The sequence below is a fragment of the Bacillus rossius genome, chromosome 5 (genome assembly GCF_032445375.1).
Source record: "Bacillus rossius redtenbacheri isolate Brsri chromosome 5, Brsri_v3, whole genome shotgun sequence".
NCBI lineage: Eukaryota > Metazoa > Arthropoda > Insecta > Phasmatodea > Bacillidae > Bacillus > Bacillus rossius.
The window spans coordinates 60,899,816-60,916,693 of record NC_086333.1 but is presented as its reverse complement, the minus strand read 5'-3'; the positions used below and the strand labels follow the sequence as shown (position 1 = coordinate 60,916,693).

The window sequence follows — 16,878 nt, the reverse complement described above, 5'->3', positions numbered from 1 at the left end:
GTGACTAGAGCGTAGAGGCTTGTAGGCGTGTGATGTGCGAGCCAGTGTCGCCCTTAGCGCCACCGCGCTTATAAGAGCTCATGCTCTACAATGACACGGAAACTGAGACGGTTCACGTCGGATTCTCTGAAACATTTTACTATCGCGTCCACTGCTTCCACTATGCCCGGAAACGCAACAAATGGCAACCAATGAGTTTTCATTTCAAAGTTACGAAATATTGGAAACTATAGCACGGGCATAATCAACACAAATAATACAAAAAGAAACGACAAAATACTACTAGAACACTAGATAAACAAATTTTTAACGTATTTAGAACAAAAACAAACATGGCTACCACCGCAGCCAAGTACTCGGCTTCTATTGGTCGCACGGAGCTACGCAAACGTAAGAGCACAGCATCGCCGAGCTAATCCGCACGGGTCCGTCTGCGTGCTGTTGTGGAAACTCTGTTCCGTGAGATACTTCCCGAGATGCAACCGGATCGGCTTGTTGTCCCGAGCGTGCTACACCGGCAGTAATATTTATTGCAGATATTTACTTGAATATCGTAGTGTTATAACATTAAAAAAAAGTTATAGGGTTGATGAACTGACTTGTATTGAAAGATACGTACATGTGTATGGTGAAATATTTAAAAACCGGAATGCAAATGACTGCCAATAGACATTGGCGTAGCCAGGGGAGGGGGTTTAGGGGTTCAACACCCCCCCCCCTTACCACCAAATCTTTAATTAATTTCTTATTCATCACTCAAACAAATTTCATATTAAATTTAATAAAAATTTTACCATTACAATATTTAAATTTAAGTACCGAAAACTGCCAATATAGCACTATTTTACACCTTAAAATCCAAATTTTCCCGGGACCCCAAGCTTTAATACGGGGGGGGGGGGGGGGGGGGGCATGCTTCTTAACACCCCCCATACACAAATCCTGGCTACGCCACTGCCAATAGAGGAACTAATGTGTGTTGGCGATGTGAAGTTTGTTCGAGAGGAGCTAGGAAGGGGAGTGGTAGCCCCGGGTGTGAACGCTGCAGGACCAGGCGGGCGACTACGCCGACGAAGGCAGCAGGAGGCGGCGGCGGCAGGCGGACGGAGGCCCGTCGCCGCACATCTGCGACGGCAGCGTGTGCGAGGTGTTCACGAACGCGAGCGCCGCGGTGACGCTGAACGCCACCCTGCTCGCGGCGCGCGACGACGAGGAGGAGGAGGGGCAGCGGAGCGAGGGCGGGCGCTGGTGCCGCTACCCGCTGTCCCGGGAGCTGCGCTGCCGCGTGCCCCAGGGCGCCGCCGGGGGCTTGGCCGCGCCCTGCCGCATCTCCTGCGACATCGACGACCCCTACACGGCGGCGGGCAGCGTGCTGGCGCAGAGCGAGTGCCCGCGCGCCGTCGGCGACCCGCAGCTCACCTTCTGGAGCTACCTCGTGGTGAGGCACCGCACCCGGACACCAGACAGTCCCGAGCTTCCGTGTTTCCGAGAAAACACGTAGTTTCCTCACACGCTGCTTCAACTCGTTGCCGGAAGAGCTACGTCGACTTTCGAATCATTCAACAGTACCTAATCATACTATCAGGGGCGCAACAACTGGGGGGGGGGGAGGCAATGGTATTTTGCCCCCCTTCTGAAACCTTTAAGTGGGGGCAAACGGGGGCAAAGAAAGTGCTGTGTAATCAATTTTTAGATAATAAAACTGCTTAAATAGCACCATTTTCCACCTTGAAATACAAATTTTTCCGGGGGAGTACCCCCGGACCCCCTGCTTCAATAGGGGTGATCGATGATTCTTTATAAAAAGGTATATTGCCCCCCCTTTCGAAATTTAGTTGTTGCGTTCCTGATACTATATCCCTGTGTTAGACATGATTATCAAAAAGGAAGTTTACTTAAATACTGCCCAGCTTGTTAAAATTCATTAAACATTTAATACTGTAAAAATTTTACCTTTGGCTTTGTGAACTTTGTTTGGCGCCATCTGCCCACAGATAGAAGCAACTTGGTTACACATTTCCATTCAATTCACGAAATTACTCCTACCAAATGCCACATCAGAAATATCTAAAGACTAGACGCGGTGGTTGAGTTTTCAGAACATTCGCCTTCCACTACTCCCGGCGGACGTTGCCGTGGCCCGGGAGGTTTTCTCGGGGTAGTCCGTCCCTCGGGTAGGGCAGCCCTCGTTCCATCCATGTAGACCCTGCCTCATGCAGGAAACTACAAGTACATATTCATTTTCATCTAAAGACTGTAAACATTTTGTGTATATATAACTTGTAATTCTGCCCTACTCTCAGGGTAAACTCAAACATTAAAAAAAAGTATGTGTGTGTGTGTGTGCGTCTCTCTCTCTCTCTCTTTATATGGAAACTCAACTGGCCCCTGAGTATTTGGAAGGGAGGGGGGCATCACCACACCCCTTTTTCCACTTCTGATATTACCTCCACCTTGTCTGTACTATAAAATAATAGTTCTTAGGTGTTCAAAGAAATTCTCGAAAATCTATAAATTAAACAGTGTAACACAGTCTTGTGGAAAATTAATGCTTTCTCTAAAGAGGCAAATAGTATTTTCAGTAATAGTGTCTCAATATTTTTTTAATTTTAGAGCTTATTATTGTTCTTTCTGATTGTGATATGATAGCCTTAAAAGAGGGACGTAAAACGAGCGAACAAGTCCAAGAACACAGTTGACAGAGGCGGTACTTGGATCCGTGAAACTACGACATGAAGTGGGGATAGTTGATCTCTGCAACACCAAGTTCAGCTCCCAAATTATAATAAACATGAGTATTGTGCTTCCTGTCTCAGGAATTGGTTCGCATGGGCAGAATACGTCACACTAAATGATGAAATGACAAACAATGAAAAAAAGAGGTAAAAGTAATACTATGCCATTTACTCTATTCATGTAATCAAACCTGTTACTTTCCCTAGTTACTGTTCTGTTTATTCTATCTGTGTAAACGCTCCTTAATGCTTTGTGGAATAAAGATTTGGTATATAATTAATAACATATCTTCGGAACTGTTAGAGTTATTGACAAAAAAATATACAGGCTGTTCCATAACTCAATGCTAACCCAGTAAAACACGGTTCTGAATCAAAAAACCAAAGTTCAAAGTATAGTTGTTTTCGAGATATAGGAATTTTTTCAAAAGTTTTCAAACTCCCTGTTTGCACCAAAATTTTAGATATTGTGACTTAAAATGTTTCTTCGCAATATTACATAAAACTAATATTGATAACAATTCAAAATACCTACAACAAAACATGCTACATTTATGGGGGGAAAAATATTTCTAAGACTTATACGGCAAACAAATTTTCATACTGTTAAAAAAATACTTCACTAACTTAGCCAGGACTCTGATAAATTCTTGGACCCTGAGACGAGACAAAAAAAGATGGTCCCAAACGATGATCCGAAAAACAGTTAAATTTGGACGACACATCACGGTCCGGTCCGTCTGTTGTGTCGTGTTCATCTTTTTTTTCTGTGTGTGTACTAGTCTTCTTCGTTGTCCATCCGAGGGCGTATGTCCGTAATGATGTTGTGTATGGAGTTTCCCGATTGAAGAAGTGATGTGATGTGATGTTGGGGCAGCTCCGCTCGCTGGGGGACGCATTCACCGCTGCGGCAGTCACGCTGCTGGACGCCTCCGTGGTGGTGGCGACGCGCGAGACGAGCGCGGGGCGCGGCGACGTGGGCCGCGAGCTGGCCTGGGGCGCGCTGGGCTGCGCGCTCTTCGCCCCGGCCGTGGGCGCTGTGCTCAGCCACGCCACGGGCCCCGCCCCGCCCGTGTACTACGCGGCGTTCGCCTGCTTCGCGGCGCTGATGCTGCTGTCGGCGGTGGTGGTGGCGTCCGCGCGGTCCGCGCCGCTGGCCCCGCCCGAGTGGTGGTGGCACGCCCGCGGTGCCCCGCTCGGCGGCGCGGCGCGCTCCGCCTCCGAGATCGCGGCGCTGTCCGCGGTGCTGGTGCTGCTGGGGGCCCTGTGGAGCGCCATCGACTCCTTCCTGCCGTGGTGAGTCCGTGTCGTCGTCACCAAAGCCCCTTTTGTACCTTTACAAGGATAGTCCTTGGCAACTCAGTTGCCAAAAATATCACTTGTAAAACATGCAAGGCAGAGCTTTTGTACCATTTCCAGTTTCACAAAGCTCTGCCTTGTAGTTTTACAAGCGATATATTTGGCATAGTGTTGGGATTTTCGATACCTCGATACCTTTGATACTTGACGGTATCGCAGAGTATCGACTATCGAAACTGTAAGTTCGATACATTTGTTCGATACCGGAATGCTTGTTCATTTGTATTGAATTAAGTTTTGAGTCGTCATCGTACAAAATACAACCACAGTACCTCGATTATACGTTCCCGTTTCATACATTTTCCCGTGTCATACGCCGATTAATTTTGGTCCCGCCGAAAGTACCATATTTACAATGGTTTACTTTCCCGGAACATACACTTATAAAATAATTTCCCGTTTCATACGTTTCTACGAATCGGAAAAGTCCTAAAATTCACAAAATTTTTTGTTATATTTCTCCTGATAAACTATGTTTTAAAGCTTTTATTTTGAAAAAGTTCATTGTTTACATTTGCAAACGTAGAAAAATAACTTTATCGCACCATAGATACGGATAGTATCAGGAAGACTGTGCACTTCGCTAGTAGCATCTATGGCCAGCACCAAACGAGACTAGTGGCGCAAACTAGTAATGATTATGAAAATGGTGCACGCGCTTTACCAAGGCACGGATCTCATAATTTGTGCATTCATTAATCTTTGAACTGAATATACCCGTTTGTTATTGTTTTCGTACGATCGGATTGTTTTGAATTTTACTTTTCTCATGTTAAAATTTTATTTAAAATTGTTCTGTTGCATAAAGTTGTTTGTAAAATGAAACAAACAAGAAAAAATTTCTGATTTTCTTTTTATTTACATTTGTTTGCGGTAAAAAAAAGTGTACTGGAAAATAAAGGGCTAACTCTCTTGAAGATAGTTTGTATTTCGCTTCTATTTTTTACACTCAAGTATTTAAAGTTGTTTGCAGTTTGTATTTTTGTAATAAAGAGGGAATTTATATAGTTTAAAACTAATTTATGTTATTTGTAATAATTGTTACTTAAGGGGCCCGCCTACCTGGGCACACATACGGTGTGCAGAGCTTTAGGAAAAACAACGCGATTTCAAAACTACTCAAGATATCCGAGTGGGGCCTATTTACGAATAGCATTTAAGAGTTCGCTGAGGCCCGAAAAGTACTTTTAATTTTTGATCATGTTTTTAAACTGTATTTTTAGAAGCGTTAAAATGCCTAAAACGCGTGTTTTCAGAGTAATTTTTAGGCATAAAACAATCAGTACAGTTTCTTGAAAGCACTTAAGGGGCTTGCATAACACCTTTATCTTCATTTCTCCGCCATATAATGTTACGGTCACCGCTCAAATTTCACAGTTATCCTGTGACGACGAGACGAATGCGCGCCAGTTCAGAGCCTTGCGCTTAGAGGCTATACCGCGCTAGAAGCACCATAGAGCGTCGCTCTTATCACCCCGCCTCACTAACACACATACACCCCTGACGAGGCGGGCCCCTTAATGGGAAAATATTTTTCCCTGGAGTATCGAAAGTATCGAAATTATCGAACTGAAAAAAACAATACAGAATCGAGTATCGAAAGTGTGGTATCGTCCCACCTCTAATTTGGCAACTGTGTTTACAAGGACTTTCATTGTAAAAAAAATACAAAATATTTTTACAATGTACAGTTGGTCCCATCAGATACTCAATTACGATCAAATCCTTAGAATTCGAAGGATTCGATACCGGAGGAAAAAGATTCCAAGAAAATTGTTACAGGAAATAAAGTAAATTAAAAAATTTCAACACTGATAACAGTGATAACCTTTGATGTTTACTAGGTTAATTGTTTTCTTCATACCTATCAGGTTACCATTTCCCAACATATGTAATTATTTGAATAAAATTACAATGTATATTGATCCTGAAAACTTAGTTTGTGAAACAACCATTTATATGGTAAAATGTTTCAACACCATGGTTATAGAGTTGGTGTCTGAGTTGTAGCCGTGTTGATGGCGGTGTTTCAGTTGACGTTGAAGTCGCCATCATCAGGGAGCAGTTACAACTGCCAGAAGCCAAAAAACTCCAGAAAATGGCAGTGGAAACCTGCAACCTTTACTAACCATAGTTATAATTTTTCATTTATTGTACTTTTTTTTTTTTTTTTTAATTTTTGACACATTTTCAATTCAATGAAACTATAACTATACTTACTGTTTTAAGAGACCATTACTAAATGATTCTTGCAAATTGTAGGAAGTTGAATCGTTATGAGGATTACACTTGAACACATTGAAATAGTGTAAAATGCAGGAAACTTAGGCTTAACAATGGAGTAGCGAATACAGAAACTTATTTTGAGAAGGAATTTGTAATATATATATAAAGTTGAGGATTAGGAAGGGAGAGAACACAATTCAAGTGAACCAAAAGTGACTTACCCACCTGAACGTTAAGGAATAATGATTAAAAAAATGAGGCAAAAGAAGAAAACTGGATAAATCAAGAAAAATAAATAAAGTACACCCTCAATATTTACATTTCTCTAAACTGCCGAACTGCCAAGAAGAAGAATAAACCTCAGGAGTGCAAAAGTACACACAAATCCAAGTTACCTAAACACCTTAACTCATCATTCTTAGTTACATAAATTTTGATTATAAAAATGAAATCATAACTTAAAATTTTAAGTTTTCAAATGTAGTTCTAGTACTTAAATAAATAAAACTAGAGTGTTTTGAAATTAGCATAACTTATCTGAGTAAACCTATGTTTTCAGTTCTTTATTATAAATAAAGAAAGTACTTTAAACTGAAAATACATAAAGCATTCTTCAGTTTAATACATTCCATAATTTGGTATCTATTGAGGGAAAGCTACAACTCTGCAGGACTCATAAACGTTTGTATATTTATATTTTATTATTTGTTCTTTTTTAAGAAGAGCTCTGAATCATGGATGCAACATATAGAGACTTTTTTAAAACAGTAACTCTTAAGTGATTTGAATGATTTTTGCAATGGGGACAATTGATTAAAATCATTACTTTGGATATATGTATTTGCCTTGGAAGCCTTATGTGTTCTTCTGTGCTGTCATCGTTGTGCTGCCAGAATATCTATAATTTTCATCGCTGGGTTCGCATGTGCATCGCTGTATTGTCAGTTTGATGTCCAGATTATCTGTTTAGTATAATTGATTCCTCTGCCTGTTGCTGTATTGTTCATGGTTGGTGACTGTCTGTATTAACTATTTTTGTTACAACTTTCTCGTTGTTAACCCACTGTGTTTGTCTGTGCTGTGATATTGTTCTAATTCCTTCAACAGAATTTTCTGTGCTGTCTATTCATTTAACTTCTGACATCGGCTGATTTCGGCTTGTTTTCTGTGTCTTTCATCTTTGTTTGTCCGTTGTTCAGGTTTTCTTTTCATTATTTTTATATGAAACATATCTGCAATTATAATAAAAAATGTTTAAAAACACTCTAATTTTATTTATGTATAAATATAAAAATAATTTGGTTAAATCAACAAAGGAATTTGAAACTTAAAATTTTACGTGTGTAAGAAAGTGCACTATCAGGTTTTCATTTTCTTGCAATTTATACCATTCAATAAGATTCCACGTATATTTCTCTCTTTTTCATTTTTGCATCTGTTTTTCTTGGACTTGTAAGGTGTGTAAAAAGATTATTATTTAGAGTATGTTTATATTAAACTTAAAAAAATATTTTTTATTTGTTAATAATTTGTTTTTTAATTTTTAATTTGATTTGAACAAAAAAAAAACAGGATTCGCAGAAGCCCTTATACGTAGGTACAGGTAAATTCAGACTCACTGACAAAGAGTGCATGAATTTGCATGGTTGTTTTCACTGCGGAATGGATTGAATGTCATCCTAAACTCAGATTTTTTGTTATTTCACAGGCATCTGACCCACCTGCAAGGCAATGAGCTGCTGATTGGTATCACCCTGACCGTCGGGGCCTTGCCCGCCATTCCTTTCCTGTGGAATGCAGAGAAAGTTGTAGAGTACTGTGGCCACTCCAACCTACTCATCACTGCCTTCACTTTCTACATCATTCGCTACACAGGTAACTAACTTGTTACCACCAATATGCAGTCTTTTAAAATGTTTACGCAATTCCCACTGTTAGGAAAGACATGTTTAAAAAAATGTTAGACTTGTGTTTTTACTCTGGTATTATTTTCCTTTATGCACATCAAAAAGGCCCAAATTGCCGGTATTCAATGCAAAGGTGTAATGGCATAAACAAAAAAAAAAGATAGTTTTGTATAAGGCTGTAATCACAATAGCATGACACAAATAAAATAGTTTTCTAACCGATCTGTGACAACAGCGTGACAAAATTTGCTGATGCAACAGACTTTCAGATCAGAAAGATTTTTCTATTTAATTCACATCGCAGCGGTGCGAAGTTACGGAAATGAGCATCAGAATGTGGTTTTTAATGATGGTTAAACTTGTGCATCGGTAATACAGTCATTATTTGTGTATTTTTAGATTTTTGTATACAAAATGAAATCTTGCATTTACATACAAATATTTTCATAACCAAATATTAAATTTGGTTCAAACAAATTTTTCTCAAATCGGTCTGTTAAACCCACTCATAAATATTGATGGCTGTCTTATATGTAGGCAAATGAAATAGCGAGAAAAGTTTAGGCCTATATCTATTCTATACTATGTTTATGCCAGTAGTGCAAACCTTTGGTTGTGTATTGAGGGAACAGGAAGTTTATTTAGTCTATTTAATGTTTAGAATTAGTGTTACACTAATTCTAAACATTAAATAGGCTAAATCCAGTACAGGCTGGATAATTTTGTGATTTTTTCATTTAATTTTTGCTGCATGTTGCCAGAGGTATGGCTAAATGACCTGTGCGTAATGAGTAAATTTACACATACAAACTAATGTTATTTTATGCATAATGGTGTACTATTACATATTTAAAAGTGGAAAAATCATAAGTAGGTATGTAGTGTATGCACAACTTTACTTGATAAATGATAAAAAAAAACTTAATACAGCAGTGTAATTCTTCCCAAACAATAAAGGTGTTATTATTTTACACATACATAGGTACACTGTATGGTTTTGTAAATAATGAACGTGTAAATATACTTTGAAATTGGTAGAATTACAGAGTGAAGCTGTGTGAAGTCACGCAGGACAGTGTTTAAGTGAATTTTAATGCTTACATGGTTAAATGACCTGTCAGTGATGGGTGAAGAATATACACCTACTTCGTCGAGTGTTTTTTTTTGCAACAGAACCTGTGTCTACTCAGACCTGTGGGGGTTTAAAATACACATTAAAAAAAAAAACACATGTGGGGTGAAAATACTACATCTATATCTGTGTAAAAATAAAAATTAACATTTCTTTTCTAGAGAGTAGAAAATAACAGTTTTAAAATGTGGTGCCAACACCTGTCTTCCTCCCAGGGCTGTCTTTCTTCTCGAACCCGTGGTGGGTGCTGCTGTGTGAGGCCCTGGAGGTGTTCACCCTGAGCCTCATGTGGGTGACGGCCATTCTGTACATGCGCCACCTGGTGCCGCGTCACTTCACCGCCACGGGCCAGGCCATCGCCGTCATCGCACACTTCTGCGTCGGTGGGTGAACACGCTTTATTCAACTACTCGCCAAACTCCCTATTATCCGCGCATGCTACGAAAAAATGCAGCACATACATAAATAAACCTGTATTTTATTGCAAGTGAGCAAATTTGAACTCTACTGACGAGTGTATTGTGTGCAGTATACAGTAAAACGCCACAGGCCTTCTCGGAACTCACGCAGTAGGCTGGCATGCGTTGCTATTTTTATCCCTGTCGCACTTTGTTTCTAGTCGTATGGTTGAGCACTTTTATGTTTACATTACTGAAATGTATTGTATGTTAATTATTCAGTAAAATACTAAAATTTTAGGCATCATTTAAAATTTTTTACTGTTAATTGTAACTTTTACTGTACATAAATGTTTATTTAGATTTTTAAGTTGAAAATAATGTTTCCCATCTTCGGCTCTTTTGCGGATTATCCGCGATTTTTACTATCCGCGGTAGCCCTGCCACTTAATTTCGTGGATAATCGGGAGTGTACTGTATTTGCTAAACTCCTACGCTCAGATAAGCTGTGGTAACAGTGGTGTGTGTGATTATTATTACAAATTGTATAAGTATTTTTAGAATAGTTCATGTCTTTGTTTAATATTAATAAATGTTACATAACAAATTTTAATATTTCAAAAGCTATGATAAATCAATTTCATCTTCCTATATGTATTTAATTTTTAATATTATTATATATGTGCTAGTATTTTCTAATTTTGTAACTTTGTTTTCATTTTCATGGTTATTGTTTTAATTTAACTTGTCTTAATTATGTAAGTTTTGTTTCATTGTCAGTTTATATGTACTTTGTAAAACATTAACGAGGTTAAGTGGAAGACAAAAGCCTTTATTTCGCCACATAAAACTAACCATTCCAATTAAAATAAAATAATTGACGTGTCTGGGGCCGAGTGCAAATGGCATCTGTGACGGACACAGGAATTTGTTTTGCGAGTGAATGGTTTTGGAAGTCTCTCCTGAGCTAATTTTTTAATATTTAATTTGGAGGGTATATTTATATTTATTAAATTAGCTAATGCGCATTGTGCAATGCCTCAATCAAAGTTTTTTGTAATTTCTCCATCTCTGTCTCTCTAATTTTCCACACACACACACACACATCCCTCTATATCTCTCTCCTCTATTTTCCTATATCTATATCTCTCTATAATGAAAATATTTAAAATCTATGTTTTTATCTATCTATATTTTTACATTTCACAGGTGTGACATAGGTATTTATATATAAAAAAACATGTGTGTGTGTTCAAATGCAACGTTGTGTCAAAATTTCCAAGCAATTGGTGAAGAACTTTCAGAGATTTAAGATTTTGAGCGAACATTTACATTTTTATTTATGTAGAAAGATACTTAAATTCATTTATTTAACTTTTTTTTATTAAAAGTTGTACAAAACTATAATGGTTCAGTATTTGATATTTAGAATTTATAAATATTCCTGGGCCAATCTATGATTTATTTAAAGTCATGTTTTGTAACTGTGTCCTTTCTTTGTGCGGTAGTTACTGGAACCACACCTCACCAATCTCGACATTCATCACTACCTTTCTGCAGGTGTTGTAACAGATCACCTTGCATCCACCCAAAATATCGTACTGTCTCACCGAATTCTCGCTTGTATTTCATAACCTCATTGTGGGATACATCCTCCTTATTCCGCCCCTCTGCATTTGACAGTTATTTTAGTGCTCGAAGACGATTTTGGTTCAAGATGAAGGTTTCATGACCGATGCACTCCTGTAATATAAGAGAAGTTATTAAGTACCTAAATCATAAAAGGTAATAAAAAAATTGTTTACAAAGACAATCAATTTAGAACCATTTAAAATTTTTTTTTAACATCATCTCCAACATGTATGCGCACATCCCATTGTTTTATCTGTGCCCCGATACCAGCTTAACAATATTCTTTGGTTAGCTCTCTCAACCACATTAGAACATGCTGCAATCTATCTTACACACATTGAGCATCATCACCATTTTGAAACTGAAAATTTGCATGTTTGAAAATGGCTACTGCTCAATATAAAATGAATATAATGAAGCTGGATGATACTGACATCTATTCACATGCTTGTAAAATATTTGCTAAAACTTGCAGATAAATCATATCAATTTTTGACTCAATGACTTTCCCTTTGTACTTACCTTCAGGAAAATTATAAACAATGCTATCTCACTTACATACCATGGTGGATAATATATTTTGCATTAATTTATATTTAAAAAAAATTAATCAACAAACATATGTACCAATGTTTACAATGCCTGATTTTCAGGGTTCCGACTGAAAATTGTTAGCCAATGATAGCTTCACACACAGAGGACAAAGAATTGATCTATGTCAGGGTCGGCTCCAAAGCTGGATGAGCTGGCGATCTTAATTTTTTTTTTTTCCTTTTTTTTTTGCCTAGTCTTCTGTGAAAAAATATGGCCATTAATGGGAAAAGGAAGAATTAAATTGTTACTAGCATATAATTTCAAGTGCTGGTCAATACCCTTATGATTTCAATTGAGTTTTCATGATTTCATTTTAGAAAAACTTTCAAAACTTGTATTGTTTAATAATGGCGCGATTTAACCGGAATTTAATCGTTGGAATTCGCAAAATCAACCGGAGTATAATATCACGAAAAAATTATATCAATATTTCTTAAGATGAAATAGAAAACCGTTGTCGGAATTTAAGTTCCAGGTTGGCTTAAAAAAGTTGTGCTAAAGATTTTATTTTCCACGTTCTCCTGAGGAGGTTTATTACATAGGTATCCCTCCTCCCTCAGCCACCGCGGTAAGGGCCCCCTCAGAGTCTAGGCGTGCTGCCGGCGGACGTGAAGAGCGGTCATGACCTGTCCGCAGGCCGCTCCCTCGGCGCCGTGCTGGGCGCCGTGCTCATCTCGCACGGGCCGGACGAGAAGGCCATGGTGCTGGTGTACCAGGTGGGGGCGGTGGTGGCGTGTGTGGTCGCGTCCCTCTACTTCGCGGTGTACCACTGCTGCCTGAAGCCGCGCTGCCTGTGTCCTGCCGGGGCTGCCCCCCGCGGCCAGCCGCCGCCGGCCGACGGTGAGCGGGCCCGGGCCAGCATCACTCACGTATTTAGTTTGGGCTTTGAATATATATACTGTATAGAAGTCGCGAGTGGATAGGATTTACTCTACGTCTTTCAGGAGCGTACGATGGGCAGCTTGGGAACTTCACCGCTGCAGTGCGTTGCCGTAACGCCCTGTATCGTCTTAGTTGTCATTTACACGTTAGAGCCCAGCACTGTCGCCCGCTGTCATTCCCCCGCACTGCAGCTCAAGGTCATTCAACGGGAGGGGGAAGGGGTGTTTGAAGAGTTCGACACTTGTCCGCTAGGGACCACCACAAGTCGATGCCCTAGATATGGTGGCGATTGCGGCGGTGAATTAACTAACTACCTCAAAACCGTATTAGAAATTTTAACCTGGGCTGGCGACTTCTATACAGTATATATATTCAAAGGTTTGGGCAGTTGTTCCTTGTTGCGTATCCAGTCGGACTTTAAAATAAAATGTTCAAATGAAGAAAGGAATCGGATGTGTTCGTGATGCAAACCTGTAGAATTACCGAAATATATATCTGATTTTGAAAATGTGTACTACAAAACTTTCAGGAACACTGTTTCCGAAGCAGTTGTTCCGTCCAACACATCCAATATTGTATTTTAACGTAAACTATTAAATAAAATTTGAAACTCTGCAATCAAAAATATTTTTGAGTTTGAAGATATCTAGTGTAGTATAGATCTTTGATATAAACTGGATACGTGATAACTGATAAGGAACATTATCCCCGAGGCAGTTGTTCTGTTAAACGTAAATAATTGTATTTTAAAGTAAAATATTAAATTTTGAAAATGTGAATTATAAAACGTTGATATAAACAGGATATGCAATAAGGAACAATTACCTTTAGTTTGAATTGTATTTGAAAACAAATATCAAAATAGTATTCTCGAAATAAGAATATTCAATTTGAATAAAAAGAGTGAATAACTTTTTTTTTACATTTTTATGATGATTTAAGTCATATTTTAACAAATACTTGCACATAGTGTTGTGCAATGGTATTAGAAATTTAATTTTAATTACTATAGTTACATAAAGTTATTAAAAAAGTATTATTTTCATTTTTAGAGATCTTTTTGCAAAGGTTGCACCCAGCTTATTTGCTTGTTTTCAAATTTCTCTGCATTGCAGACAGATTGTCCTGCCATCTGTCCACATGTTGAAATAAAATTTGGCTAGTTATATCATGCTCATTCATAGGTATATTGTAAATGAGTATGTCCATTTACGTAACAATGACTCAACAACGATTTTGTCGGTAGTTGCACCAGGTTGCAAGAACCTAAGTACTCTTTGAATAAACTGAATATTCATTATTTTGAAGTGAAAGTGTTTGAGATTTACTCAGTAATGAATAATAAACATTTTAAGTTTATAATTTAGAATATACGTACATGTCTTATAGACCTTATGCATGGCAGGTAGCTATTTAAATTGGTACAATAACGCAGACCACCTTCCTGCAGTTGGTTGGAGTGCCAACTGCCAACTTCATAATGAGGGGTTATCAGATTCAAATCCCAAGTGCACTTAATTTACATTGTAAGATTATATTGAGATTTTAGTTGCTAAGCGACCCTGTGACTAGCGTTATGGCCACGGGATGTGCACTCATTAGAGAGATGCTTGAACAAAGTTTTGTTTGTGTGCACGGCCGTAAGAGCGCTAGTGTGCTCACTGCTCAATGTTTGTTTACGATTCGTTGCCAAGGCTCATTTGTAATGGCGGCAATTTTTCTTTCGTATTTTTGTTTAGGACTTTAGGTTATTTGTGTGCTACTTGCTTATTGCTTCGTAGGTGGAAACTGGAAAATATCTGGCGTTTATTTATTCAATTATTTAGTGGCCATATTTTCATTGAGGTACATTGTTAAATTGAGTATAAAATTACATATTAAGTAAAATACAATGCCGCCACGTGTACGAAAATGCTAGCTTGTGACATAGGTGGTTTTAGCATAAATAGCTACTTAGGTCATTTTTCCACCAATGTTTATACGGTTAGTACTGTGCACGGCCACAACAGCGCAGCAAATAGCGTTCTAGCTGCTATTCAGAGAGTGACCTTTCTATCCCTCCCTCTATGTTCTATGGTTATGGCATAAATGGTTAATTTAATTAAATTGTAAGAGTTAGTGCTGCTGTTTCTTTGCTTATGTAAATACTGTTGCAACCTTGAAACTTGCCTTTTTTTTAAATATAATATATTAGTCAGAAGGGTAGCAGTTAGAATCTTATTTTACTCATCACCTCACTAACCACAATTCAACAGTTTTGTGCTTGAAGAGATGGGAACACAAATATTTTAGTCTGCTGTGGTGGACCTTTAGATGTGTGTTCTTGAATTATGTAAAATGTCATTCCATATTTTTTGTCTTATCATGTGTAAAATTCACTTGAACAACCATGAAGAAATGTTTTTTTTTTTTATGAATATAGAATGTAGTGACAGATTTAGTACAAAAATTACTTAACAACATTATTTTAGTTACTTGTGCATAAATTATGGCTTGTATGTAAGTATGTATTTTCTTGTGAGTTTGACTTTGATTGAAAGTATTGAAACCTAGTACTTCATATGAGGTTTGTCCGGAAAGTTCATAACAAAGTGAAGAAAAAAAATTATTCCACTATTAATCAGGTAATTGAATATTGTCCCCTTCAAAATACTCCCCCTGGGACACAATACACTTGTGCCATCTGTTTCCACTGCTGGAAGGCTCCTTGGAAGTCCTTTGTTTTGAGGTTCTTCAGCTGCCTCGTCGTTTCTGTTTCGATGGCCTCTACGTCACCAAAATGCCGTCCCTGAAGTACCATCTTGCATTTGGGAAACAAGAAAAAGACACATAGTGCCGAATCAGGTGAATAAGGGGGGTGTTCCATCACTGTAATGGAACTTGAGGCCAAAAACTCACACACAACTAGTGAAGTAGTGAAGTGTGTGCAGGGGCATTGTCGTGATGGAACATATACCCCCCCCCCCCCCCTCATCCCACCCCCCTCGGGCCAAATTCGGTTGAACCCGAGCCACACACGAGCTTTGAGCCATCTGAGAATGTCAACGTAGAATTTTCCATTAACAGTCTGCTTTGGAAGGACGAATTCTTGGTGGACAGTGCCCCGAGAATAAAAAAAAAAATCAGCAGTGTCCTAACATTCAATCTCGATTTCCTTGACTTTTTCATCCTTTGCTCCCCAGCTTGTTTCCATTCCCTGCTTTGGGATTTGAGTTAAACACCAAATTCGTAGAATCAAGACTCATCTCCTGTGATGACCCTGTCGAGAATGTAACCACCCTCTTCAGCTCCCAACCAGTCCTCACAGCATGCCACTCTCCGTGCTTTTTGTTCTGGAGACAAAAGCTTTGGAATGATTTTGGCACACACTTCTTAATTTTAAATTTTTCTGTTAAAATTTCACGAACGATTGGTTTGCTTGATGAAAGCTCTTCAGCGATCGTTCTGATTGCTAAACGACAATCCCGTAGGACACAACCATGAATTTTTTCCACATTTTCATCACAAACAGAAGTAGAAAGGCATCCTGAACGAGAGTCATATTTGAAAACTTTTCGGCCCTCCCGAAACCTTTTCAACCACTGGTTGATGGCTGGTTCCTTCAAAACATCTTCTCCATAAACTTGGCTCAAAGCCTCAAGAATTTCATGACCATTCTTACCTAGTTTCACGAGAAATTTGATGTTGATTTGCTGCTCTTCAACAAGAGAAAGCTCCATGCTGACGGCACGTGAAAAACAGGCAAGTTTGAACAAGCGAAAGTCAACCCAAGTGAATCTTAGAGAGGCCTTGAATGGAAAGAGTTTAGAGGAATCATTTATACAAACTTTCCGGACAAAACTCGTACTGTATTCTGTGGGTAGCATAGTATAGTCATTAGCGTAGTCTGATGCAAACTGGCTTATGTTATCAGGGTTTCTAGGTTCAAGTCCCGGGTAAGGCACGGATGGGAAATTTATTTCTTATAGAATGATGTGAAAGAATGATAATAATAGAACAAATACTAAGATTAT

At 38.7% G+C, this 16,878-nt stretch overlaps 2 protein-coding genes across 2 annotated transcripts in view; one reads left to right on the top strand and one right to left on the bottom strand.

The window, feature by feature from the left end:
* The window catches only part of LOC134531882 (uncharacterized), a 121,167-nt gene that overhangs the window by 102,403 nt on the left and 1,886 nt on the right, over nt 1-16,878 (top strand). Inside the window, exons 5-9 of the mRNA XM_063367895.1 lie at nt 1,049-1,438; nt 3,613-4,031; nt 8,029-8,195; nt 9,575-9,742; nt 12,620-12,823. Of these exons, the coding sequence (XP_063223965.1) occupies nt 1,049-1,438; nt 3,613-4,031; nt 8,029-8,195; nt 9,575-9,742; nt 12,620-12,823 (1,348 nt within the window). The remainder of the gene's footprint in view (nt 1-1,048; nt 1,439-3,612; nt 4,032-8,028; nt 8,196-9,574; nt 9,743-12,619; nt 12,824-16,878) is intronic.
* Nucleotides 11,357-16,878, bottom strand: part of LOC134531881 (DNA (cytosine-5)-methyltransferase 3C) — a 37,665-nt gene continuing 32,143 nt past the window's right edge. Inside the window, exon 5 of the mRNA XM_063367893.1 lies at nt 11,357-11,500. Coding sequence (XP_063223963.1) covers nt 11,470-11,500 — 31 coding nt within the window. The 3' untranslated portion in view covers nt 11,357-11,469. The remainder of the gene's footprint in view (nt 11,501-16,878) is intronic.